Source organism: Phalacrocorax aristotelis, chromosome 21 (assembly GCF_949628215.1).
Source record: "Phalacrocorax aristotelis chromosome 21, bGulAri2.1, whole genome shotgun sequence".
In the NCBI taxonomy this organism is placed as follows: domain Eukaryota; kingdom Metazoa; phylum Chordata; class Aves; order Suliformes; family Phalacrocoracidae; genus Phalacrocorax; species Phalacrocorax aristotelis.
The window spans coordinates 2,465,760-2,491,887 of NC_134296.1; the positions used below are offsets into that span (position 1 = coordinate 2,465,760).

The 26,128-nt window shown below is 66.9% G+C and overlaps 2 protein-coding genes across 3 annotated transcripts; one reads left to right on the top strand and one right to left on the bottom strand.

Moving 5' to 3' along the window:
• Positions 1-672: 672 nt before the first annotated feature.
• CPNE5 (copine 5) lies at positions 673-14,490 on the top strand. Its single transcript, XM_075115874.1, has 21 exons — positions 673-931; positions 3,884-3,924; positions 4,072-4,118; positions 4,973-5,076; positions 5,577-5,616; positions 5,714-5,790; positions 6,069-6,128; positions 6,227-6,290; positions 6,558-6,661; positions 6,924-7,028; positions 7,522-7,563; positions 7,653-7,728; positions 8,105-8,158; positions 8,235-8,296; positions 8,615-8,661; positions 8,776-8,957; positions 9,031-9,158; positions 9,234-9,336; positions 11,193-11,250; positions 11,745-11,818; positions 12,301-14,490. The coding sequence occupies exons 1-21, from the start codon at positions 849-851 to the stop codon at positions 12,580-12,582; spliced, it is 1,833 nt and encodes a 610-aa protein (XP_074971975.1). The 5' UTR covers positions 673-848; the 3' UTR covers positions 12,583-14,490.
• On the bottom strand, positions 13,318-22,388 carry SORT1 (sortilin 1). 2 transcript variants are annotated; one of them, XM_075115873.1, is made up of 20 exons: positions 22,177-22,388; positions 20,413-20,472; positions 20,220-20,293; positions 20,000-20,102; positions 19,690-19,854; positions 19,391-19,464; positions 19,165-19,214; positions 18,803-18,930; positions 18,525-18,669; positions 17,993-18,148; positions 17,717-17,823; positions 17,300-17,402; positions 17,040-17,208; positions 16,714-16,904; positions 16,121-16,310; positions 15,879-15,995; positions 15,578-15,690; positions 15,224-15,326; positions 14,821-14,944; positions 13,318-14,691 (listed from the first exon to the last, which is right to left on the bottom strand). In XM_075115873.1, exons 1-20 carry the CDS (start codon positions 22,360-22,362, stop codon positions 14,677-14,679), a joined length of 2,373 nt encoding a protein of 790 aa, XP_074971974.1. In that variant the 5' UTR covers positions 22,363-22,388; the 3' UTR covers positions 13,318-14,676. The 2 variants fall into 2 exon arrangements, with proteins under 2 accessions (XP_074971974.1, XP_074971973.1); XM_075115872.1 differs by having other exon boundaries at positions 18,803-18,933.
• Between the last annotated feature and the right edge of the window lie 3,740 nt (positions 22,389-26,128).

Genomic DNA, 26,128 nt, shown 5'->3' on the forward strand with positions numbered 1-26,128 from the left:
CTGCAGTAGGCCTGGGGGCTCCCAGGCTGACTCCCAGTCTGCCCAGTGCCCCCAGTACAGCCCCATTTGGAGGGGTACACTGGGGCCAGTGCCCCCTCGTCCCCATGGCCAAGGCACTGGGGGAGTGCTGGGGGTACCGGGGGTTGGCCTGGGAAGACTGGGAGGTCCCAGGGCAGGACCTGGGACAGTACTGGGAGCCCTGGGTGATACTAGGGATGGTGTGGGGGTGGTACTGGGAGCTACTGGGGGACCCTGGGTCTGCAGGTGATGGGGCTATGGGGACACTGGGCAGGGGTGCCGGGGGGCTGGGGGGACTGGGAGCTCTCCCTGGGGAGCAGGGTGGTGCCTGGTGGTGTCCCACGGTATGGGGAGGGGGTTCCGGGGGGGGGGCACCGGGGGTCCGGGGTGGTACCTGGGAGGGTACTGGGAGCCCTCAGGTGATACTGGGGGGGTGTCGGGGGCAATACCGGAGCTCCGGGGGCAGTACCGGGGGTCTGGGTGCGACCCCGGGGGGGGGTTCTGGGGGTGATCCTGGGCGGGTACCGGGGGTCCGGGGGCGGTACCGGGGGTCTGGGGGCGATGCCGGGGGCGATGTCGGGGGCCGGGGGCGGTGCTGGGGGCGATCCCCGGGGCCGGGGGCGGTACCGGGGGCGGTGCGGGGCGGTACCGGGGTCCCCGGGGGCGGTATCGTAGGAAACACCGGGGCAGCCCCTCGGTTCGGGGCCGCGGCCGGTGCCGGGAGCCCCGGGCGGTGCCGGGGCGGAGCCGATCCCGATCCCGGTGCCGATCCCGGTGCCGGTGCCGGGGCTCGGGGGCGGCCGGAGCGGGGCAGCGGCGGAGCCCGGGGCATGGCGGGCCTGGGGGCCCCGGAGCCGGGCAGCGGCCCCGGCCCCGTCCCGGCCACCCGGGTGGAGCTGACGGTGTCCTGCAGGTACCGGGGGCGGCGGGAGTGGGGGCCGGCGGCGTTGCAGGGCACTGGGATGCACTGGGAGGCACTGGGAGGCAGCGGGGAGCGTGGGGCAGTCGGCGTTGTAGGGCACTGGGAGGCACTGGGATGCACTGGGAGGCACTGGGATGCACTGGGAGGCACTGGGATGCAGTGGGGAGCGTGGGGCAGTCGGCGTTGTAGGGCACTGGGAGGCACTGGGAAGCACTGGGATGCAGTGGGGAGCGTGGGGCAGTCGGCGTTGTAGGGCACTGGGAGGCACTGGGGGGGAGCAGGGAGCGGGGAGAACTGGGGAGGATCTGGTGGGCACTGGGAGGCAGTGGGAGGCAGCGGGGAGTGTGGGGCAGTCGGTGTTGTAGGGCACTGGGAAGCACTGGGAGGCAGTGGGGAGCGTGGGGCAGTCGGCGTTGTAGGGGGCACTGGGATGCACTGGGAGGCAGCGGGGAGCGTGGGGCAGTCGGCGTTGCAGGGCACTGGAAGGCACTGGGAGGCACTGGGAGGCAGCAGGGAGTGTGGGGCAGTCGGCGTTGTAGGGCACTGGGAGGCACTGGGATGCACTGGGAGGCACTGGGATGCAGTGGGGAGCGTGGGGCAGTCGGTGTTGTAGGGCACTGGGAGGCACTGGGAAGCACTGGGAGGCAGTGGGGAGCGTGGGGCAGTCGGCGTTGTAGGGCACTGGGAGGCACTGGGGGGGAGCAGGGAGCGGGGAGAACTGGGGAGGATCTGGTGGGCACTGGGAGGCAGTGGGAGGCAGCGGGGAGTGTGGGGCAGTCGGTGTTGTAGGGCACTGGGAAGCACTGGGAGACAGTGGGGAGCGTGGGGCAGTCGGCGTTGTAGGGCACTGGGAGGCACTGGGAGGCAGCAGGGAGCGTGGGGCAGTCGGCGTTGCAGGGCACTGGAAGGCACTGGGAGGCACTGGGAGGCAGCAGGGAGTGTGGGGCAGTCGGCGTTGTAGGGCACTGGGATGCACTGGGAGGCACTGGGAGGCAGTGGGGAGCGTGGGGCAGTCGGCGTTGTAGGGCACTGGGAGGCACTGGGATGCACTGGGAGGCACTGGGATGCAGTGGGGAGTGTGGGGCAGTCGGCGTTGCAGGGCACTGGAAGGCACTGGGAGGCACTGGGAGGCAGCAGGGAGTGTGGGGCAGTCGGCGTTGTAGGGCACTGGGATGCACTGGGAGGCACTGGGAGGCAGTGGGGAGCGTGGGGCAGTCGGCGTTGTAGGGCACTGGGAGGCACTGGGATGCACTGGGAGGCACTGGGATGCAGTGGGGAGCGTGGGGCAGTCGGCGTTGCAGGGCACTGGAAGGCACTGGGAGGCACTGGGAGGCAGCGGGGAGCGTGGGGCAGTCGGCGTTGTAGGGCACTGGGAGCCACTGGGAGGCACTGGGAGGCACTGGGGGAGCAGGAGGCAGCTGGTGGTTTTGGGTACTGGAAGGTGCTGGGGGAGTGGGGAGCACTGGGGGAGGATGTGGGTACACTGGGAAGCACTGGGAGAGCTGAGGGGGCCTGGGGTGTGGGGTGCTGGGGGGAGTGGGGGGCTCTGGGGAGGGGGGAGAGGACGGTGGGGGGCCCCTGGGGGTCAGGGTGGGGGTTTTGAGGGTGCCAGGCTCTGGGTTCCCCTGAGATGGGCTCCTGCCCCCCCCCCCCCCCCCCAACGCAGGTGCTCGGGGTGGGGGCAACATGGGTGCTGGGGGCCCGGCTGTGGGGGCTGTGGGCCGAAATGGGGGCGCTGGGGGGGTTGAAATGCCACTGACCCCCCACCCCGGGGTGGGGGGGGTCTGAACTTTACCCCCCACCCAGCCCCCTCTCTGCACCCCCTCTCTGCAGGCTGGGATCCCCAGGGTCGGGGTATTGGGGTGTCCGTGGGACCCCCCCGGCCACGCTGGGTGCCCTGTGTCCCCACCCGGCTGCAGCGGGTGCCCCCCCGCCGCGCCGCCCCCCCACCCCCCGCCGTGCCGCCCCCCCACCCCCCGCCGCGCCGCCTGCGGCCGCTCCGACCTATTTTCCTCCCACTCCACCGGGGACCAGAGAAAGTCCCGGCGGTTGGACACTGCTCAGGGCTGTAGCGGGGGGTGATGGGGCCTGGGGTGTCCCCCCCACCGCCCCGCACCCCGACACACGGCTGGGCACACCCCGACACGCAACATGGCGCACACTCGGCCGTGCACACCCTGACACGGGGTGCTGCGTGCTGTCACCCAGCCGCGCACACCCGGACACACAGCATGGAGCACACGCGGGCACGCACACCCTGACGCGCGGCCGTGCACGCCTTGACACGTGGCATGGAGCGCGCACGGTGGTGCACACCCTGCCACGTAGCCGTGCACACCCCGACACGCGGCTGCGCACACCAACACATAGCGTGGAGCACACATGGCTGTGCACACCTGGACACGGCCGTGCGTGCCGTCACACGGCCGCGCACACCGACACGTGGAGGTGCACACCCTGACGCACACACGAACACACAGCCTGGAGCACACTTGGCTTTGCACACCCGGACACACCAACACTCGGCTGTGCGCGCTGGCACGCCACGTGGAGGGCACACGGCCGTGCGCAGCCTGCCACAGGACACGGAGCACACGCTGACACATGGCACGCGGCCGTGCGCACCAACACGCGGCGCAGAGCTCACCCGCCCTGTGCACACAACCACAGGTGCAGGCGAGTGTGCGCCCCGGCGCTCACCCTCACACTCACACACTCTCACCCTCACACCCTCACACACTCGCACCCACACACTCACCCTCACACTCACCCTCACACACTCTCACCCTCACACACTCACCCTCACACTCACCCTCTCACACTCACCCTCACACTCACCCTCACACTCACCCTCTCACACTCACCCTCACACTCACCCTCACACTCACCCTCACACTCTCACACTCACACTTACCGCCCCCCCCGCCCCCCATCTTCCCACAGGCAGCTCCTGGACAAGGACACCTTCTCCAAGTCAGACCCACGTGAGTCGGGGCTCGGGGGGTCCCGGGGGGTCCCGGGGGGTGCCGGGGGGTGCCGGGGGTGCCGGGGGGAGGGGCTGGGGGTGTGCAGGGGGATCTCGGGGGAGTTTGGGGGTGCGCGGCCCCCCCTGACCCTCCCTCTGCCCACAGTCTGTGTGCTCTACACCCAGCGCCCCGGCAGCAGGCAGTGGCGGGAGGTGGGTGCCCGGACAGACGGACGGACGGACGGTGGGGTGGGGTGGGGTGGGGTGGGGGTGGTGGCCGATCAGCATGTGGGGGTGCTGGCCCAGTGGCCAATCAGCATGTCCCATTCTGGCCAACTGCGCGTTGGGGTACTGACCAATGAGCACGCTGGGGTGTTGGCCAACTGGCCAATCCCGGTGTTGGGGTGCAGCCAGCCAGCCAATGAGCATGCTGGGGAGCCAGGGAGCGGGTTGGGGTGCCGGGCAGCCAGCCAATCAGCCGTCAGCATGCAGCCAGCAGCCAGTTGGTGCTCAGGCGCCATCCCAGGGAGGGGACACTTGGGGACACCCCCGGGACGCCCCGGCCCCCCCCACTGCCTCCCGCCCCCCGCCCCCACCCCGCGCCCTGTAATTAACCACCGCTTAATTGCGGGGCTCCGGCCCCGCGAGCGGCGGGGGCTGGGCAGGGCGCAGTGCCACCCCCGCGGGTGACAAAGGGGCACCTGTGCCCGCCGTGCCTGGCCCGCCGCCCCCTCCCGCCCCCTCGTGTCCCACATGTGTCCCCCCCCCCGTGTCCCCCCGGTGTCCCCATCCCCCTCCCCATCCCCCTCTGGGCTTCTTCCTCCGCCCCCCACCATCCGATGTCTCCCTGTCCCAATATCCCTGTGTCCCCATATCCCCATGTCCCCCATGTCTCCGTGTGTCTCTGGCCCCATATCCCTGTGTCCCCACATCGCCCTTGCCCCCATATCCCCCTGTCCCCCGTCTCCGTGTCCCCTGTGTCCCCATGTCCCCAATCCCTTTGTTCCCCTGTCCCCCTGTCCCTGTGTCCCCATGTCCCCGTGTCCCCCTGTCCCCGTGTCCCCCAGTTCGGCCGGACCGAGGTCATCGACAACTCCCTGAACCCGGACTTTCTGCGCAAGTTTGTCCTCGACTACTTCTTTGAGGAGAAACAGAACCTCCGCTTCGACCTGTGAGTGTCCCCGCTGTCCCCCACGCTGTCCCTCAGTGTCACACCCCTCGCCCCGGCCACCGCAGCGGCCCCGGTCCCTGTCACAGCCCCCCCGCTGTGGGGCTGGGTGCGGTGGCTCAGCCTGGGGACGCCGGGCGGGTGCTGGCGTCTGTCCCTGTCTCCATCCCAGGCGTGTCCTTGTCACCATCCAGTCCCTGGCCCCCTCCCTGTTCTGTCCCCATTCCTGTCCCGTCCCCATCCCACCTCCATCCTATCCCTGCCCCCATCCCTGGCTTTGTCCCCATCCCTGACTCATCCCTGTCCCCATCCCTGACCCATCCCTGTCCCCATCCCTGACCCATCCCCTTCCATGCCTGTCCCCATCCCATCCCCTCCCCTCCTATCCATGTCCCCATCCCGTCCCTGTCCCCATCCCATCCCACCCCTGTCCCTGTCCCCAAGGCCACCCCGACCCCACTCCCGTCCCTGTGGCCTCGCCCACGGTCCCCGTCTCTCCCCAGGTACGACGTGGACTCCAAAAGCCCCGACCTCTCCAAGCACGTAAGTGCGGGGCCTTCCCCGCTGCCCCCCCCCAGCCCCACAGGGTTGGGGGCAGGGATGGGGGGACAGACCCCCAGTGACACGGTGGCTTCGGCAGGATTTCCTGGGCCAGGCCTTCTGCACCCTGGGTGAGATCGTGGGCTCGGCCGGCAGCCGCCTGGAGAAGCCCCTGACGTGAGACCCCCCGCCGTGCCTCAGTTCCCCCCGGGGGGGCCCTGCGCTGGGCTGGCTGCCCGCTGTGCCCGTGGCCCCCCCGCCCCGGTGCTGGCGGGGCGCCCGGGGCCTTATCGGGGTGTCTGGGACGGAGAGCAGACGCCGGTGCCGACAGCCCCGGCTCCAGGCTGCCCCGGCTCCCCGCGTCCCAGCCCCTGCCTCAGTTTCCCTATGGGGGTGGGGGTCTGGCTTGGGGGGGGGTGGTCCCCTCCGTCACCCTTCGCTGTGTGTCCCAGCAGGATGGGGACCGTCACCACGCACACCCGGGGCAGGAGACCCGCTCCGGCCGTCTCCAATGGGTGAGTTTGGGGATGCCCGGTCCTGGGGGGGGCAGCAATGACACCCCAGGTCACCATGTTTCCCCCCCCCCGCCCCGGCTCATGGCCCGTCCCGGCAGCGGCATCCCTGGGAAGAAGTGCGGCACCATCATCCTCCTCGCCGAAGAGCTGGGCAACTGCCGGGTGAGCCACAGCTCCCAGGGTGGGGGGGACAGGTTGGGAACACCCCAGTGCCACGTGGGGGGGCTGAGACAAACACACCCCCCCCAAACTGCACCCACTGAGCCTTCCTCTGTCCGGGGTGAGGAAGATGAGGGTGAGGGCTGGGCTGTCCCCGTGGCATGTCCCATGGGTCCTGGGGACTTGCACCGAGCAGCACCCAGCCAGGGTCCTGCACCCCACTGTCCCCGGGGGGGTGGCGGGCGGGTGACCCGCCCGTCCCCGCTGCAGGACGTGGCCACGCTGCAGTTCTGCGCCAACAAGCTGGACAAGAAGGATTTCTTTGGCAAATCCGACCCCTTCATGGTCTTCTACCGCAGCAACGAGGACGGCACGTGAGCGACACCCACTCCCCCCGCCAAAACACAGTGACACCCCACCATCCCAGTGGGGGGGGCAGCCCCCGCCCCCCCCACCGTGGGACACACTGGGGACCTCTGATGTCCCCATGGGTCTGGGCTGGCTTTGTGGGGCCGGGGGGGTGTCTCCAAAAATTACCTCTGGGGTGATGGGGTGGGGGTGGCGTTTGCCATCAGGGCGTGACGCCCTTGTGTGGGGGTGTGTCCCCCCCGTCCCTCCCCTTTGTCCCCCCCGCAGCTTCACCATCTGCCACAAGACGGAGGTGGTGAGGAACACACTGAACCCAGTCTGGCAGGCATTCGCCATCCCGGTGCGGGCCCTCTGCAACGGCGACTACGACCGGTGAGCACCGGGTCCTCCAGGGCAGGCAAGGGCGGCCGCTCTGCACCCACTTCCCACAGTCTCTGTGGTACCTACGCTGACAGCCGAGCCCTCCAGCATCCCAGCCCGCCCACGCCGTGTGCCTCAGTTTACCCATCTGGGCAATGGGCTTCACTGCCATGGCAGAGCCATGCCCCGGGGCGTGTGTGTCCCCCCCAAACCAGAATCACCAGCTGCGTGTCCTGGTGAGCAAAGCTCAGCAGCGGCACGCCGCCGGCTTGGCCCCGTGTCGGACGTTGCTGTGGCAACGACAGATAAAAATATCCCACCGAAAAAGCCTGAGGAGGAGGAGGAGGAGGAGGAGGAAGGAGGAAAAGGTCCACGGAGGCGTCAAAACAAACCCATGGGGAGCAGGCACAGGGCGTGGCCCTGGGGACCCGTTGCAGCCCCTGGGGTGGGGGTCTGGGGTTTTGGGGGTGCCAGGAGGTGGCCCTGACCCCTCCTTGCCTTGCAGAGCTATCAAGGTGGAGGTGTACGACTGGGACCGCGATGGCAGGTGAGGGCGGGGAGGATGGCCCTGGGGACACCCCCCCCACCCCCCAACCCCGCACCCCACCTCACGGTGACACCCCCCTCGCCCCGCAGCCACGACTTCATCGGGGAGTTCACCACCAGCTACCGGGAGCTGGCGCGGGGACAGAGCCAGTTCAACGTCTACGAGGTGAGGCTGGAGAGTGGGGACGGGGCCCCCGAGGTGGGGTGGGGGGTTCCAGTTGCACCCATGGGTGTTACGGTCCCTCTGATGCACCCCTAGGCCTTACAGCCCCCCGGATGTCCCTGCTGCACCCCTGGGTTACAGTCTCTGTGCTGCATCCATGGGTGTTACAATCCCCAGGGCCCCCATGCTGCACCCTGGGGTGTCACGGTCCCTGTCCTGCACCCCTGGGCATTACAGTCCCCAGGGTGCCCAGGCTGCACCCCTGGGTGCCGCAGCCCCCCACGCTGCCCCCTGGGGCATTACGGTCCCCGCGGTGCCCCACTGCGCTCCGGGGTGCTGCGGCTCCCGTGGGGAGCAGCTCCCCTCCACACCCCCCCAGGTGGTGAACCCCAGGAAGAAGATGAAAAAGAAGAAGTACCTGAACTCGGGGACGGTGAGGACAGGGGGGGTGCAGGGGGGGGACGTGGGGGATCCCCTCTGTCCCCCACTCAGCCCCTCATCCCTGGCAGGTGACACTGCTCTCCTTCGCCGTGGAGTCCGACCACACTTTCCTGGACTACATCAGGGGCGGGTGAGCGAGGAGCGGGGACGTGAGCCTCAGTTTCCCCATCTGTATCCTGGGGGCCGGACCGGAGCTGGCGGGGTCCCGGGCAGGGTGTCCCCAGCACCCTTGGGTGCTCCCTTGGGTGCAAAACCTCAGTGCAGGGAGATTTGGGGGTGCTCTGGATTATGGAGGGGGGGTGGATGCATCCAGTCTTTGGGTGCTCACCCAGGGGGAGCGGGTGTGTGGGCCGGGGGCTGGCCCAGGGCGGGGGGCTGCCCCGCATACCCACGGGTCACCTCCTGCATCACCTGCCCCAGGTCCCTAAAGCCTCTCTCACCCTCCCAGGACCCAAATCAACTTCACGGTGGCCATCGATTTCACCGCGTCCAATGGTGAGCACCAGCCTGCATGTGTCCCCCTGCTCCACCTGGCGTTATTTAACGAGGGGGGCTCATTAAACCACTGGGGGGGCGGCTGCGGCCCGGCTGAGCCCACCGCCCGCGCAGGGAACCCCTCGCAGTCCACCTCGCTGCATTACCTGAGCCCCTACCAGCTCAACGCCTACGCCATGGCCCTCAAGGCGGTGGGCGAGATCATCCAGGACTATGACAGTGACAAGATGTTCCCCGCCCTTGGCTTCGGAGCCAAGATCCCACCGGATGGACGCGTGTCCCACGAGTTCCCGCTGGTGAGGGTCTGCCCTTGATGGGGTTGGGGACGTGGTGGCATCATCCGTGTCACCGGGGTTCCTCGTCCTGCAGAACGGCAATGCGGACAACCCGGCGTGCAGCGGCATCGAGGGCGTCCTGGAGGCGTATCACCGCAGTCTGCGCAGCGTCCAGCTCTACGGACCCACCAACTTCGCCCCCGTGGTCAACCACGTCGCCCGGTAAGGGGGTCCCAGCACCCCGGTGTCGGTGGTCTGTGACCACCCTGGTGTCGCTCACAGGGTCCCCTCCCCCAGCTCGGCGGCGGCGGTGCTGGATGGGTCGCAGTACTTCGTGCTGCTCATCATCACCGACGGCGTCATCTCAGACATGGCGCAGACCAAGGAGGCCATCGTCAACGTGAGTCCCGTGGGGCGGTGGGTGCCCCCGGACAGGGTGCGAGGATTGGCCGGGGTCCGGGTGCTCTGAGGCATCCAGGGCGCAACAGCCAGCTGGGTACACTGGGTGCCCCAAGATGGGTGCAGCAACCACCCAGGGATGGGGGGGCCCCGAGATGTCAGGGTGCAACATCCAGCTGGGGTTTGGGGTGCCCCTGATGAGGTGCACTGAGCTGTGTGGGTGCAACAACCATCATGGAGTACCCCAAGATGGGTGCAGTAACCAGCCGAGGACACAGGGTGCCTGGAGATATCGGGGTGCAGTAATCTTCCAGGGACATGGGGTGCCCCAAACTGGGGTGCAACAACCAGCCAGGTGCCCTGGATGCCCCAAGCTGTTGGGGTGCCAGAGCAAGCTGTGGGTGCCGGGCGTGATGGGCGGCCAAGGACGCAGTGTCCCCTGGGGGGGGTGATGGGTGGCTCCCGCCTCTGCCACACGAGGGGCCTGGGAAGGAAAAAGCACTTTTGGCACCGAGGCGGCTCTTTGAAGGCGCCAGCGGCACCTTTGCCCTCGCAAGCGCCGTGCTGGTGCCTCCCCACCGAGTCCCCCCCTTCCTCGCTCAGCCCAGCACCCAAGCGAGCTGGGAGCTTCATTCTTCCTCCTCCTCCTCCTCATCCCCCAGCCTCCCTCGCAGTGGCTCAGCCCCATCTCAGCTCCCCGACACCTGGGGTGTCGGGAGGGTTGGGATCCCCAGTGGGGATGCCGTGGGGGCCCTCAGCCCCACAGCTTGGGGGACAGAGGGCCTGGCAGTGCATGCGGTGCCCCCAAAGCCAGGCATTGCCAGGGGTCAGGAGGGCGAACAGCTCTGGTCGTGTTTATTTGCTGCTTTACTTAATATCCCCGCACTGCGGCTCTGCCGGGAGCTCGGGGCGCTCAGCCCTGGTGCTGCCGCACCTCGCGCTGGCCCCGGTGCCCGCCTGGCCACTGGCACCCCCGCAGCCGGGCTCGGGGACGTGCCAGCCCGCAGCCGGGCCGGGCCGCGGGCAGGCCTCCGGCTGCCCTTTGGGGTTGGCTTCGGAGGCTGGCGCTGCCCCAGGAGCACTGCGTCGAGCCGAGGGGACCCCTTAACCGGTGTTTCTGGGGTGCTGTGCGGAGTCGGGGGGCTCGTGGTGCCGCCGAGCATACGATGCCCATCACGGCCCCGGGTGCAGGACGCCCATCGCGACCCTGAGGACGGGGTGCCCATCATGGCCCCGAGCGCGGGCCGATGGTCGTGTCCCTGGGCGCAGGACGCCCATCGCTGCACCGCGCACTGGGTGCCCATCGTGGCACTCGGAGCGGGGCGCCCGTCGTGACCCCAAGGGAAAGATGCCCGTCGTGGCCCCGGGCGCAGGGTGCCCATCGCCGCACCAAGCAGGGGACGCCCCGTCACCGCCCCCAGCACTGGGTGCCCGTCGCAGCCCCGGGCAGGGGGTGCCCATCCCCACCCCGAGCGCGGGCGTTGGCAGCGGCGAGCCCAGAAATGAAGCAGAGAAAGCGCGGCGATGATCCGTGCGGGGGGTGGGGTGGGCAGCAGCGATGCCGGAGTCCCCAAGGGACGTCGCGGGCACCTCCCTGCCATCACCCTGTTCCCCACCCCCACCCCCCCCACCCCCAGACAGAGGTGCTGCACTCCGGGATCTAGCGAGTGTTTAATGCCAGGGGTGGGAAGGGGCTGGGACCCTTGGGGGTTGGGGGGGGGGGGCTGCACCTCACAAGCGCCCCCCCTCCCCCACCAGGACTGAGCTGCATTTGGTGGCAGCAACAGTAAATTTGGTGCCTTTTTATTTTGTGCTTCCTCCCCCCCCCCCCCGCTGCCCCCCCCGCGGCTGCTGCAGGCTGCCAAGCTCCCCATGTCCATCATCATCGTCGGGGTCGGCCAGGCTGAATTCGATGGTAAGGCTGGGGGTGTCCCCATCCCACCCCGGCTCAGCACCCCGCTGTGTCCCGGCGGGGGGCGGGGGCGGCCCTGGGGGGGGGGGGGGCTGCAGCTGCCTTTGCCCGCAGGGGAAATATGAGTTGAATTTGTTTGGGCTCAGCGGGATTCGCCACAAGTTGGTGTTTGCATGCGGTTATGAGCAGAGGCGTTCGTTAGGGCTGAATGAGCCCCCGGGGTGTGTTTGGGGGGGACACGGGCAGCACCCCCCCCTTGGCAGCCGCCTGCTCTGACACCAGGCAGGCAGCGAAGCCAAATTAAAGCTCCCCCAGCAATTGCTGCTGATGAATCAGCCCCCGCTCCCCTGCCTGCACATGCCTGCCTGCAGCTGCCAGGGCTTGGGGGCTGCCGGGCTCGGATTTGGGGGGGGCGGGGTGTTAAAGGGGTCCCACCCTGGGGTGTGGGGTGGGGGCCGGTGCTGCTGACACCCCCCCCCCCGCCCCCGCCCTCGCAGCCATGGTGGAGCTGGACGGTGACGACATACGCATCTCCTCCCGCGGCAAGGTGGCCGAGCGCGACATTGTGCAGGTACCAACCCCCCCCGAGGGGACTGGGGACCCCCCCACGGCCAGCCCAGCATGGCGGTGGCACGGGGGGGCACCCCAGGCACCCCAAATCAGCCCTGTCATTCCTGGGGTCCACTCACTGGTCCCAGCATGGAGGGATGATGAGATGGACTGGGTATCTGGGGGGGCCTGGGACATGGTGGGGGCAGTAGGACATGGGTGGGCACCAGGATGTGGGGGGATACTGGGACATGGGGGGGGGGGGAACTGAAACATGGGGGGGCACTGGGACATGAAGGGGGGGTTGGACTGGGAAATGGGGGTGCACTGGGCCATTGGAATGCACTGGGACATTTGGGGGGGCACTGGGATTTGGGGACACATGGGACGTCAGGGATGGGGAGGGGACATGAGGGACATGGGGCTACAGTGAGTGGGACACACCGGGCCACGCTGGCCCCCCTGTGCCCTGGTGCCCCCTCAAATCCTGTTGTCCCTCCCCAGTTCGTCCCCTTCCGCGACTACGTGGATGGGGGGGACAGCCCGGTGCTGAGCATGGCCCGCCTGGCCAAGGACGTCCTGGCCGAGATCCCCGACCAGTTCATCTCCTACATGAAGGCGCGGGGCATCAAACCCCAGCCGGCGCCCCCCCAGCCCCGACTCCCCCGGCCCCCCGATGCCCCCCCAGCCCTGATCGCACCCAGCCAGCACCCCACGTCCTCCCCACCCCAGCCCCGGGGCTTGGATGGTTTTTCCGAGACCCCCCTTTCCTTTTTCAAGGGATAAAAGGCAGCAGGACCCTGCCAGGCCCGGGATGGGGTTCCCCCCCACCCCCCATATATCACCATTCCGGGGGCGGGGGGTGTGGGTGGGATGGAGGGGCCTCCGCTGGTGTTGGCTGAGCATCCCCGGCCGTGGTGGACCCCACCCCCACCCCACTGTCCAGCTGGGACCATCACGGCTCATCCCCATCCCGGCACTCCCTGGACCAGTGCTGAGGGCCGTATCCTGCCCCCCAGAAAAGGGGGCAGGGGGTCCCTATCCCCCCCCTTGAGCACAGAGCCGGAATGAGCAGGAAACCCCCCCCAGGTATTGGGTCCCCTCCGGTGGCCCCGGTGACATTCAAAGCACCCCCATCCCATCCTCAGCCCCCCGGGGGTGACGCATGCCCCCCCCCCCTCACCCCACCAGCCCCCCCCAGACCCACAGGCACTCCCTGCCCTCCCGCAGGCTGCTCCCGGGGGGTTCCCGGGTCCATTTTTGTGTGTGTGTGTGTCCCTTCACTTTTCTACTTGCATGGACGGTCCCCTTGCCCCCCTCCCCGTGTCATGTGTGCGTCTGCTGTGGGTTGGTGTTGAGTTGCCTTAAATCGGAATAAATTATAGTCTTTTTAATTACCGCCACCCCTGCGGAGCATCCCCAGGGTCCATCCCCGCCCCCGGCATCGCCCCTGCGAGGGATGACCCTCCCCAAGTCCATCTGTCCATCCGTCCCCCCCGACACAGATCAGGGCACACAGGATCCGTTTTGGTTTTATTTCTAATAACCCAAATATTGCAAATATACAGAAAAATACCAGTACAAAGTTATAACACATCCAGGTTTATTTACAGGACTCTGCACAGGCCTCGGTGTGTCCCCCCCAGCCGGGCCGGGGGGGCCGGGGGGGGGCGCAGGGCTATGGCTTTTAGTTAGGGGGTTACGCTCCGTCCCCGTCCCCAGGCGAGGCCCACGGGGACGCTGAAGCACATGCAGGAGGTGCTGGGGCCGCGGCCCCCCCGTCCCGCCGGCGCTCGGTGGGCCGGTGCCGGTGGGGGGCGGCAGGCTTGGCCCCATCACTGGGGCGAGAGCAGAAGCCATGTGTCACGACAGCACGGCCCTATTGCGAGAGCGGCGGTGGGTTGCATAGTGGGGAGGGGGGGGGGGGGTCTGCAACTCCCCACCCTGCTGCACCCCCCTCCCCCTGCACCCCACGATGCAGGTGGGGGGGGTCAGGCAAAGCCCCCGCACCCTGGCTGAGGGGGAGGTTGTTGTGGGGTGCAGCTCTCCCCCCTCCCCAAAATAAAAGGGGCTTTCCAGTGTATGGAGACTCAAACAGTGCTGGGACCAAAACCTGGCAGGGTGCAAGCTGCGGGGGGGGCCGGGGTGGGCTGGCAGCCCACAGCGCTGGGGCCAGGCAAAGGACTGACCCCCACGCTTGGGGTAGGGGGCTGCTCTCAGCCCCCCGCCCTCCTGCCTGCGCCCTGCCTGCACCGCTGCCGGCTTGGGGGGGCTGGGGGCTGAGCCCCCACCAGCCGCTCGGTGAAGAGCTTCAAGCTTTAGTACATTATTGCTGCGTTTCCCTCGGCCAAGGCCAGCCCGGGGGGGGGGGCCAGAGCCGGGTCGTCACCCCATGGGCATGGGGAGCCCCCCCAAAGCTGGGGGGGCGTGGGGGAGGGGCTGGCAGGAGCACAGGCAGCCCGGCTCATATTGCTTTGGAGAAGGCAGCCAGGAGCTGCAGGCCAGCCTGGCTGCTGCCCCCGCCTCGCCCCCCGGCCGCCATCACACCTTGGGGCTCATCCCCAGCACCCTGGGGATGACACGGCTGTTAGAGGGGGGGTCGGGGGGCTGCTCACCCCTGGGGGACGGCGGTTCCTACTCTGTCATCCTTAAAATAAAACAGCCCAGAAAAGGGAAAAATAAAAAACCATAAAAGCCGTCCCCCACCGTCCGCGCTGGAAGGAAATATTAAAGTGGAGTTAAGTTAAACCCCTGCGTGTGTCCCCCCCCCAGCCCCAGCAGCAAAGCAGGGGGTCCCTGCCTGTACGGGGGGTCCCTGCCTGTGCGGCGGGGGGGTGCGGGCAGTGTGGCGGCACCCCCGGCGTCGGCCCTGCTCTGCTGCTACTCCAGGAGGTCCTGGGGAGAGACGGGACTGTCACCCACCCCTGTCCCCGGCGCGGGGTCCCCATCCTGCCACCCCGTGGACCCGCTGGAGGGGGTGGGGGTGGGGTCCCCGTGGGGGGATGCCGTGATCCCCGCACTCACCTCATCGGAGTCATCGTGGTACCCGCCCTTGCCGGCCGGGGTGCCGGGGTCCAGCGCATCCATCCCCTCCACGCCGTTGGCCTCGGCGTGCTGCCGGAGGACGGAGTAACGATGGACCAGGAACCTGGCAGGAGCAGAGATCAGGGTCGGGGGGAGCTCACAGCTCCAGCGAGCCCCCCCCCGCCCCCGCCGCCTCCGTCTTGCACAGAGCGGGGCCGGGGGAAGGCGGCGCGGGCAGCGCCGGGGTGCGTGGGCGCCCCGCAGCCTCTCCAGCGGGGCTCATGGGCACCCTGCAGCCTCTCCGGCCCGAAGTCAGCCCGGGGAGGGTGGTTTGCCAAGAGGTGTGAGGATGGGCAGTGTCGGTGCTGGGGGGGGAGCATCCAGCCACCGCTCAGCTCCTCACCTGCCCCCGCAGACGTATTTCTTGATGAGGAGGACTCCGGCCACAGCGGTGACGAGCAGCACGGCCACCACGGCCAGGATGATGGGGGTGGAGCTGGTGGACGCTACCTGCAGGGAGAGGACGAACAGTCCAGACCTAGGGGGGTACCAGCGTCCCCCCAAAACACAACCAGCACCCTCATTTATCCCGGGGGATAAAAGCCCCGACATCCCCGCAGCACCCAGCCAGGATTCAGGCAGGCAAGAGGCCCCGGGCCGGTTTAGGCAGGACAGACCGGCACTGGCTGCACGGCTCCGGGCAGGAGCTGGCCCGATGCCCAGAGCCGTCACCGTGCCAGGCCGGTGTCACCGTCACCTACCAGCTGGCTGGGGTTGAGGAAGTTGCTGGTGCATTTCTTCTTCATATCCGTCTCCTTCCGGCTCGGGCTCTCCCCTCCCGAACACTTGTCCCCGGGGATTTTCCGATACCTGGAGATGGGGAGGTGACGCCCGGTGACCCCCACGGCTCCCGCAGCCGCTTCCCCGGCACCGTCAGCCCTGACCCGAGGCGTTGGGGCAGGATCCATCCCCGCTGGGTGCAGGTTCCCCAGGATCTGGGGTTTCTACCCTGTTCCTCCCCACTCCTGGCTCCAGCATCGATGCCAGCCAAGCTTTACCCGCTGGTCTTGAGCAGCTCCTGCCTGCCGTAGAGGCAGAACTCCAGGTCATGTCCCTTCAGCTCCGGCTGCTCCACGCAGACGGACTGGTTCTCCGGGCGGTAGTAGCCAAAATCGCTGCGGGAAGAAGGGGAAAGGCAGGTGAGACCCTGCTCGGGGACCCGGCGGGAGCCAGGCTAGAGGAGGCTGACATCTGGCCCGAAATGGGGACAGGAGGTGGGAGACGTGAAGATGGATGCTACCAGAGGAAATCCTCCAGCGTGCAGGGACAGACGGACGGCTGCTTGGTCACCATGTAGTCCCGGCCATTCTGGCACACAGAGGACTTGCGGAGACGTCGGTATTGCTCCTTGTAGCCCAGTATGCAGCCGTCACTGGGGTCACTGGGATCGCTGGAGTGCGCCAGCCAGATGGTGTAGTCCTTGTCCTCGCCTGCAAGGGAGAGGGCTCAGCGGCCCAGCCAAGGAGGGGTCCCCGCGGGACGGTGCCGCTGCGGCACTCGGCGGGACGCTGCTCTGCAGGGCAGCAGCCCAGCACGAGCCACCGGTAAGGCGTGGAAACCCCGACCGCTCACCCCATCACACTGTCCCCAGGGCAGGGACCGAGGGCCACGCTCCCCTGGGAGAGACTCCGTTAATGTCACCCACACCGAGGCCTGGGGGAAAGAGCGTCCCCCAGCCCGGCCCTGGCCGTCCCCATCCTGGTTGTCCCTGGTCCCGGACGTCCCTGACCCTGGTTGTCCCCGGCCCAGGTCCCCCCCTGCCCTGGCTGTCCCCATCCTGGTTGTCCCTGGTCCCAGCTGTCGCCAACCCCGGCTGTCCCCAGCAGCTCTCACAGGTCCTGCTGAGCAGCTCGCTGAAGTCGATGGTGTAGGAGACCCACTTGCGGGAGAGGAAGTTCCCCCGGAAGCCCCAGATGCTGACGTTCATGGAGCGAGCCCCCGGCTCGGACGCCAGGCCGGTGAAGAAGATGGGGTCCTTGGAGAAAGCGTACTTATACCAGCACTGCCCTTCATCTGTCGAGAACCTGGCATGCGAGGGGTCAATCAGCAGCCGGGCAGTCCGGCAGGCACCTCCCGCAGCACCCCCCCGCCCCCCTTTCCTTGGGGACCCCCCCAAACCAGCGAGCCCCACTTCCGTGGCAAGGGGAGCCTGCACGTACTCGATGACATTGACGGGCTGGCTGGTGTGCTCGATGGCGACGATGAGACCGCCCGAGTCCAGGATGGCATAATGGTGCGGCCCCTCCAGCATCCGCGCCCAGGTGTAGCCCCCGTCGTCCGAGATGTAGACGTCGGGGCTCATCACCGAGATGGCGCCCCCCACGCTCCCTGGGAGGGGGGACAGGGTGAGTGGAGGGGGGGGACACACACAAACACAGGCTCTCCCTCCCCACCGCCCGCCCCCGGTGAGGCTCGGTACCGTGGGCGATGACGATGCCAACAGCATTGGGTTCGGAGAGGGGAGCCATGGGGACGTTCAGCTTCTGGGAGATGCTGTAGGAGGCGTGGATGTGGAGGCTGCACTGCAAGAGGAAGAGGAGAGCGTGTCCAGGAGCCCACGGGACCGGGCACAGGGGACGGTGGATTTGCCTGTTAACCACCGGTGGGTGCTGGGGAGCACCCCCAGGACCCCCCCAGCCTGCTCAGGGCTTGCCACGATACGACCCACAGCCTCGCGGTGCGACCCACAGCCCACGCGCAGCATGCCCCACGCCGTTGGCATCTATGGTGGGGGCTGCAGGATGGATTTGCTCACCCCCGAGCATCCCCCTGGCAGAGCCAAGCCAGAGGATACGCAGGGGAAGGACAGCGGGAACCCCCGCGCAGACAGACCCACCTCTTCCTTGCTCCTGGCCGTAGAGTCACAGGTGGTGTTTTTGGGCTTCCGCAGCGGCACCCACTCCCCACCGCGGTCAAAAGTGATCACGGACTGGATGGAGTTGTCTGGTGGGAGGAGGAGGAAGAGCTGATGGGGTTGGGAAGACGTCCAGCACAGCCTCACCCGCCCTGCACGGGGTCACGCTCCCCTCCAGCCCCTTCCCGGGACCCAGACCCCATCCCTGGGGAGGCACGAGCCTGGTTTCAGCAGGGGGCCAGAGCCACGGCCGCCCACCTTCGGAGAGGACGCTGGTGATGTAGATGCCCCGCAGCGAGGTGACGTTGGTGAAGTCGGTCTCCCCGCCGGTGGTGGTGTAGAGGTGCCGCTCCAAGGACTTGGAGTAGACGATGCCGCGGTCGTCAGAGGTGTAGATGGTGCCAAAACCCGTGTCTGCAGGAGGGACACGGGGACAGCAGTGAGGGGGGGCCGGGGGGCTGCTCCCACGGGGCCACCACAGACCGGTGCCGGCACCAGCAAACCCCGCCAGGGGTGGCTTGGGAGGAGGAGAAACCCCCAAGTGCCACAAAATGGACCCAGCGTGGTGACAGTCCCTGTGCGCTGCGCACTGGAGCCAGCAGCCTGCTAATTAGCGACACCTTAACGAGAAAGTCCTTCCTTCCTGGCACAGCAGAGCTACCGCTGCGTGGAGCGCCCCATGCTCGCATGAGGAGCCGGCTCGCTTGCTGCAGGGGGGATCCCAGTTGTCCCCAGCGCCAGGATGTGTCCCTGTCCCTGTCCCCATCGCACACAGCCCGGTCCCACTCACCACCCGGCTCATCCACGTGCATGAACACCAGGTCGTCGTTAGCGGCCAGGATGGAGTAAAACTGCTCGTGCCCGACGGAGGGGAGCTGGGCCATGTTCCACGTCTCGCCTTGGTCGAGGGAGACGTGAATGCGCCTCGTGGTACCCTGGAGAACCAAAGCATCATCATCTTTCCTCCCCCTCGCAGGGAGAGGGAGGAAGGGGCCGCCGGGGAGGGCTGCAGGCAGGGATGAGCCACCGCTGCCCGCTCTCTGGCAGCCCAGGAGGGGGGACAAGGACCTTCTCTGTCATGACGGAGGCAAAAAGAAAGCGTCCTCCCAGCCCGAAGGAATAAATCTTGGTGCCGATGACCTTGAAGGTTTTGCCGAAGTCGGAGGTTTTCTTTAGCTCCAGTAACCCCAGATCAGCTTCTTAAGAAGAAGGGACAGTGGATTAACGAGCCCGGAGCTGCCTCCAGCTTTGTCAGCCATCGCTGGAGCTGTGTGTCCCCGCAATGTCCCCCTCCGGTGTCCCAGCTCCGGGCATTCCCAGCTGATCCCAGCTTTTCCGCTGGGCCCACCACCACCTACCGGCAGAGCCCCCGCATACCCTCCCAAAAGCGATGGAGACCCCAGAGACATGACTCGAGATCAAGGACTTACTGCAGGAGTTGTTCAGGTAGGTGGTGAAGAAGATGGTGTCGTTCGCGCCCCTGGGGAAGAGGGGGGAACCCCCAAAAACGGGTGGGACACGGTGGGCCAGGATGTCACTGCCCACAGATCGATCCCTTGCCGTGGGGTTTGGGTGGGTGTCCCCCTGCCTGCTCAAGCTGTGATCGGACCCCCCCAAAATCATTTCCCTCACCCCACAAAGTGAGCGGCCACTCACCACTTGGCCAGGCAGACGGCTTTGTGGATCTCCTCCCACTTCTCTCCGAAATCCTTGGAGACCCAGAGGCCGTTCTGCAAGAGTCGAGAGGTTGGTTATGGCCAACAGGCCCCCAAACGCCTCCCCCCAACTCAGGGGCTGCAAACCCCCATCCCCAACCATGTCCTCCCACTCCATCCTGGAGCCACGCGCGTCCTCCAGGCGTGGGGACGGAGCCCAGGACACACAGCCACGATCCGGCTCGTCCCTGAGGATGCACCAGCCCCAGCAGGGTCCCATCCCAGCCCCCCCGCCCGCACCTCGGTGCTGAGGGCCAGCAGGCAGTCCGAGTTTTGGGGGTGGTAGGTGATCTGCACCAGGGGATGGAAGGGCAGATCCGTCTGGACGAAGTTCTTGGCAAAATCGGATGAGCGGAAGATCCTGCCGCCGCGGCTGCTGCCGGAGATGTCGCCTGTCAGGATGACCTGGGTGTGGGGAAGGAGGAGGCTCAGCTGTGCCGGGAGCTCCGGAAGGAAAACCACCGTGACCCGTCGAGCACAGGGCAGGGGGCTGCTGGGCGCAGAGGGGGGGTCCTGCCTTGCCAGCGTCCTGACACGCCCCGCCCCCTACCTTCCCCGAGTTCTCCGGGCCGATGGCCATGCCAAACTCAGTCCGGATGAAGGTGTTGTTGATGAGGCTGGTGATATCCTTGAAGGTTTTCCCATAGTCCTCGCTGGAAGGGAGGAATCGGCACGGCCGTGAGCCGGCGCCGGGAGGCGGGGGCTGCTCCCAGCCCACCCCCAGCCCACCGTGCGTGCCGGTCCCCGGTGTGCCACCCACGGGGTCCCACCTGCGGTAGAGCTTGGACTGCCCGAAGCTCATGATGACCAGCGGCACCTGGAACGTCGTCAGGACAAGGATGACCTGGGCAGGGAGAGGCGACAGGCAGGGTCACACCAGGGCCTCCCCAGCCGTGGGGGTCCCCCCCCAGTCCCCCTGGGGAGAAAGGCTGCCCCCTCCCCAGACACCCCCCCAGTGCTTACCCCCGTGCTGTCGCCCACCCAGGAGAGTGACACGGAGCCGCTGAGGTCGTCGAAGACGCACTGCAAGGGAAGAGATGGCAAAAGCACTCCTACAGCGGGTGGGGGGGGTCACATGAGCACCGGACCCCCCCCCCACGCCCCCCAGCAGAGCAGGGCTGCGGCTCACCCCACAGCCGCCCCCTCCCAGGGGACACGGGAGTGCCGGCGCCTTCCCCTGACACCCACCCAGGAAGGTAACACTGTCCCCACGGCACACAGGTGCGGGGGGGGGGGTCCCCTCTGCACCACTCAGCCCCCACCACCGCGCTGGGACCCCCCGTCCGCCCCGCTCAGCCGCTGGAAAAGGCTCCCAGAGCCTGCGTCCCCCCGTGCCGGGCCATCCCTCCTGGAGCAGGGTGGTACTGGGGGACACTGGTTTGGACTGGAGGTGCCGCGGGGTGCCAGGGCGGGGTGGCAGGGAGGGGCCCCATCCCCACATCCCACTCTGCGGGTGGCACCGCGTTACGTGAGGAAAAAGGGGGAAAAAGGGGAAAGAAACCTCAACTGGCGAGGGACGAGTCAAAGGACTGGTCAAACTGGGCTGGCAAACCCACCACCGCCGAGCGGCAACCGGCACCCGGCCGGGCCGGCAGAGCCCAGAGCCAGCGGATCCCAGCATGGATCCTGGCACGGATCCCAGCATGGATCCCAGCAGATCCCAGCATGGATCCCGGCACAGATCCCAGCGGATCCCAGCATGGATCCCAGCAGATCCCAGCACGGATCCCAGCGGATCCCAGCATGGATCCCAGCAGATCCCAGCACGGATCCCAGCGGATCCCAGCATGGATCTCGGCACGGATCCCAGCATGGATCCCGGCACGGATCCCAGCGTGGATCCTGCCCCCCCCAGCCCCAGGGTTAACGTCCGACCCGCAGCTGCCCTCTGCCGGGGACAAGGTCAGGATCCCCCACCCCCACCAACCCCCCGCCGTGTCTGTCTGTCCTTCCGCCCTGTCCATCCAGCCCACAAGGCACCGGCGGGGGGTGGGGGGTGGCGCTCAGGGGGTGCTCTGCCACCCACCCACTGTCAGGCCCGTGTCTGTCTGTCCGTCCGTCCGTCATTGCTTGTGGAGCCCATCCCACTGCAGCAGGTGCCTCTGCCTGTCTGTCTGTCTGTCTCTTAGGGGAATGTCTGTCAGTCCTGCCCCAGCAGGAACAGGGGCAGTAGGGTCTCTCTGTCTATCCTAGGGAATGGGGGGGGGGGAATGTCTGTCTGTCTGCCCGTCTGTCCCAGGGGACATGGGGAGGGGAATGTCTGTCCCCCATTCCAGGGGATGCAGGAAAGGGGATATCTGTCTGTCTGTCCATCCCAAGGGATGTAGGAAGAAATGTCTATCTATCTGCCCATCCCAGGGGACATAGAGGAAAATGCCTGTCTGTCTGTCTGTCCCAGGAGATGCATGGAAGAGATATCTATGTCTGTCCATCCCAGGGGATATAGGGGGGATGTCTGTCTGTCCGTCCGTCGCGGGGGATGTAGGAGGGGATGTAGGGGGGATGTCTGGCTGTCTGCCTGTCCGTCCGTCCCAGGGGATGTAGGGGAGGTGTACGTCTGTCCGATCGTCCGTCCGTCCAGCCCACAAGGCACCGGCCGGGGCGGGGCGGGTGTGCCTGTCTGCCCGTCCCGGCTGCGGGGCGGAGGGTCCCCGGCCCCTCTGCCCCTGTGGCTCTCGGGGGTGCCTGTCCGTCCGTCGGTCCCCGCAGCCCCACCCACCGGCTCACCTGGTGCGTGTTGTTACCGAGGGCGGCCGGGACGCCGCGCAGGCTCCCGCAGGCCTCGCCGCCCGCCGCCGCCGCCAGCCCCCCGCCGCGGGGTACCCGGTCCCGCGGCCCCAGTGCCGCCACCGCCGCCGCCACCGCCGCCATCGCCGCCGCCAGCGCCAGCCGCGCCGCCCCGCGCGGCCCCATGGCGACTCCGGCCGCCGCCGCCGCCCCGCGCCCGGACCCGCCGCCGCCCGCCCCCCGCCGCCCATTGGTGCTCGCCGACCCTCGCCTCGCCCTCGCGCCGCGCCCCCCCGCCGTGGTTGGCTGCGGGGGATGTCGCTCTGATCCGCGGCACGCCTTCCCGGCGGCGCGCCCCGCCCCGCGCCTGCCGGTTAGCCCCTTCCTTTGTCAATCATCCCCCTCCTCCTCCAGCGATTGGCCAGCGGCACTTGCACGATGGGTGCGTGCCCGCCCCCTCTCTAGTTTGACCCCGGGCTCTAATCTACCTAGCGACATCCCTCTGATTGGCGACGCCGCGGCGGAACGATTATCTGATTGGCCGAAGCGACAGGTAGCCGGGTGGGGGCGCCAGGCCCGCCCCCGGCCCGTTCAGGGGGTGCCGCCGCCCACGTGTGCGGGGACCCCCGAAGCCCCGGGAGGAGGATCCTGGGGCGGGGGGGAGCGCAGGGCCTGGGGAGGCCGAGGCCGGTCGTGGGGCTCAGCAGCCGGTTTTCGGGGTGCAGAGCTGGCAGGGGAGAGGGGGGCACGGGACGGCAGCGCGTCCCCCCCCGGCTCCCCCGGTTCGCCCCGGGCTCGTACAGGCAGAGCCGAGTGTTTTCCTGCCCGGTGACGGTTACACCCTTGCAGAGCGGTTGCGTTGCACAAGCGGGCTGGAGCCCTGCCCTCCCCGGGGAGCCCTGGTGCAATACGTGAAGCAACAACAGCCCGGCCCCCCCACACCCGGGGAGGGGAGGCCTCCACGGCCCCTTCGCAGCTCAGGGCAAGGGGACCGGGAGCTCCCTGCCCCGGCACCTGCCCGCCTCACCTTTGCAGAGAGGGGTTAAACCCTTCCCCTGCACCCACGCAAGAGGCCCCAGGTCCTCCTCTCGTCTCTTTTACAAAAAAAAAAAAAAAAAGGGAATTTTATCTCAGTGCTACGTCATCCTTCCACCTTTCCCCCCCACCCCCCCGGCTAAAGCCAATCTCCAGGTCTGATGTGTGGAAGGCACACGGAAACCCTTCCGGGCACAAAGCTGCGGGCGGCATCGCGCCCCAGCCCAGCAGGGCGGCGAAGGGGCAGACACCAACCGCCCTGCACCGGGCCTGTTGGCTGCCTGGACACAGCCCAAGCTCCTACTTGCCAAAACGGATCAGATAAGGAGCACAAAGCCTCAATTTTCACCCACAGAGGAGCCGCACTCATGTGATGCCGCCACCAGCGAACCATGTGATGAGGGCAGGGCATAAAGGACCATTTTCTGCCCAGTGCCACCTTCGGAAGAATTAGCTTTTTGTATTTCCAAGGACACAAACAAACCTAGGAAGAGCACTAGCCCCAGAACAGCAGGGGTTTTTGTGGGACACCCATCGGCCCCCTTCCCAAGGGAGAAGGGAACACGACCGAGCTTTGCGACGATATAAAGCTTTGAAGCATGTTAAGGATAAAGGGCATTTATATCTTCCACATACCTAAGAGCTGACGGCAGCCCCAGTTTCACTTACGGGGTGGTTTTATGAGGGTGAAGCTTGGGGCGGTGCCCTGGGTATGATCCTGGCCCGCTGGATATTCAGGACAGGTGAGCTCACGCACCAGAGCCGCCCTCCTCACCAACTCAAATGCGTTTCAGGGTCAAGGGGTGGCACAGAGACTGGGTATGGTGCTCCGCAGCGGCACAGGCAGAGCCTGCTTCCCCACATTTAGGCTGCAAGGAAGGTCTCCCCAAAGGGTAAAGTCCGTTAATGGTTATGTTTCCTCTTCCACCCGCAGGTATAGGGGCTGAATACAACACCTGCCACGACATCAGGCATCGCCTCATAATCCAGTTTGTCTTCCTTTAGACTGTTATCATAGAACCATGGAATCATGAAGGTTGGAAAAGACCTCCAGGATCATCAAGTCCCACCACCAACCCAACACCCCCAGGCCTCTTAAACCATGTCCCCAACAGCCACGTCTGCACGTTGTTTGAACCCCCCCAGGGACGGTGACCCCCCCACCTCTCTGGGCAGCCTGTGCCAGGGCCTGGCCACTCATGCAGTAAAAAAATTTTCCCTCATCTCCAACCTAAACCTCCCCTGACGCAGCCTGAGGCCGTTCCCTCTCGTCCTGTCACTGGTGACTTGGGAGCAGAGACCGACCCCCCCCTCACTCCAGCCCCTCTCAGGCAGCTGCAGAGAGCGAGAAGGGCTCCCCTCAGCCCCCTCTTCTCCAGGCTAAACCCCCCCAGCCCCCTCAGCTGCCCCCCAGCACACTTGTGCTCCAGACCCTGCCCCAGCCCCGCTGCCCTTCTCTGGACACGCTCCAGCCCCTCAAGGCCCTTCTTGTCCCGAGGGGCCCAAACCTGAGCCCAGCATTCGAGGTGGGGCCTCCCCAGGGCCGAGCACAGGGGCCCCATCCCTGCCCGGCTCCTGCTGGCCACACCAGGGCTGACACAAGCCCGGGGGCTGGTGGCCTCCTTGGCCACCTGGGCACTGCTGGCTCATGCCCAGCCGGCTGTCAGCCAGCACCCCCAGGGCCTTCCCCGCCGGGCACTTCCCAGCCACATGCAAAGAGGGGAAAACTCACAGCAGAACTGCTGAGGAGAGCTCTTGGCTATTCTGAAAACTGAGGTTATCCAGGGACTGATCTCCCAGCCATGAAGACCTGGGCTTCCCTTCCTGCATCTGTCTGGTAACAGCAAAAGAAAAAATAAAAATTAATAGGATTCTGCAGAGGGTAGAGGCCGGCAGCTGTGAGATCAGCTGCAGTTTTCCACAACTGTTTGGCTTTGCCAAGCGATGAAACACCCAGTGGAGACCGGCAGACGATCCCTAGCGCTGAACCAAGAGGAAAGTTACTCACTTCAGTCAAACCTAATGCTGGAAACGTCCCCACTTACCAGGGAATCCCCCTCCTGGCAGCAGCACAGGCCACAGCCGTCTCTTCCACAGCAGACAACATCGTTTTGTTCAGGGTGAAATTGTGACTTCTCAGAACAGGAGGGAGCGGAGCAGCCTCCGCCGCCTGCCAGCGTTCGCAGGGCGGCGCAGAGCGAGCTGCCAGGCGTCAGGGCAGAGCTGCTTTCCCGGCCCCTGAAGCTGCACTGACCACGCAGGCATGATTTTGTAGGAAAATACTTTGCTAGTCTCAGCTTATTCCCTTCTCAGACTGATCTTCAATTCTCAGATGCTCTTTTGAGGACAAGGTCTGCTGGATAACGCGAAACAAAAGCCCTGGGAAGTGGATGGGCAGAAGTCTGCCGGTCACAATGAGGCCAGTCTCAAAATGAAGAGCTACCTGCACAATTTGAGAGGTCACAGGCTGTCCCATTAGCCCCAGGCCTACTCCCATGCAGTGGGCTCTGGTCTGTCACTGTTACAGGTATTTCTGGGCTCCCACTAGGAGGGAATGCAAACCCAGGCCTGGTTATGGATTTCTGCCCTGGGAAGGAGTCAGAGCTCCAGATGAGCCGTTACGGACAAAAGCCGCTGGAGGATGGGGGCAATGCACCAAACTGCTACCAGCAGATCTGAAAACCTCATGTTTTTCAAGACTCACGTGACATTCTACATAGATCTCCTGATGTGATATCGCCACGCTCTCCACGAGAGGGAGACTTGCCTCTGCCACAGCCAGCAAGGACGGCAGCGCGCGAGCCCGGCACTGCGTCGCCCCACATCGATTCCGCGGCAGATGTTGCCCTCGTCTGCCCCCGATTTTAGCTCTAAATGCTTCCCCCCACCTCAGACCTCCGCGCTGAGGAAGCCAGGA

Excerpts from the sequence above, each read along its gene's own strand:
- CPNE5 (XM_075115874.1), top strand. The coding sequence starts at position 849 with ATGGCGGGCCTGGGGGCCCCGGAGCCGGGCAGCGGCCCCGGCCCCGTC. Across the intron at positions 8,159-8,234 it reads AGTACCTGAACTCGGGGACG|GTGACACTGCTCTCCTTCGC; the intron begins GTGAGGACAGGG and ends CATCCCTGGCAG. Across the intron at positions 8,958-9,030 it reads TGTCCCACGAGTTCCCGCTG|AACGGCAATGCGGACAACCC; the intron begins GTGAGGGTCTGC and ends CTCGTCCTGCAG.
- SORT1 (XM_075115872.1), bottom strand. The coding sequence starts at position 22,362 with ATGGGGCCGCGCGGGGCGGCGCGGCTGGCGCTGGCGGCGGCGATGGCG. Across the intron at positions 18,670-18,802 it reads CCTCCGTCATGACAGAGAAG|GGTACCACGAGGCGCATTCA; the intron begins GTCCTTGTCCCC and ends TTGGTTCTCCAG. Across the intron at positions 16,311-16,713 it reads CGAGCTGCTCAGCAGGACCT|GCGAGGACAAGGACTACACC; the intron begins GTGAGAGCTGCT and ends TCTCCCTTGCAG.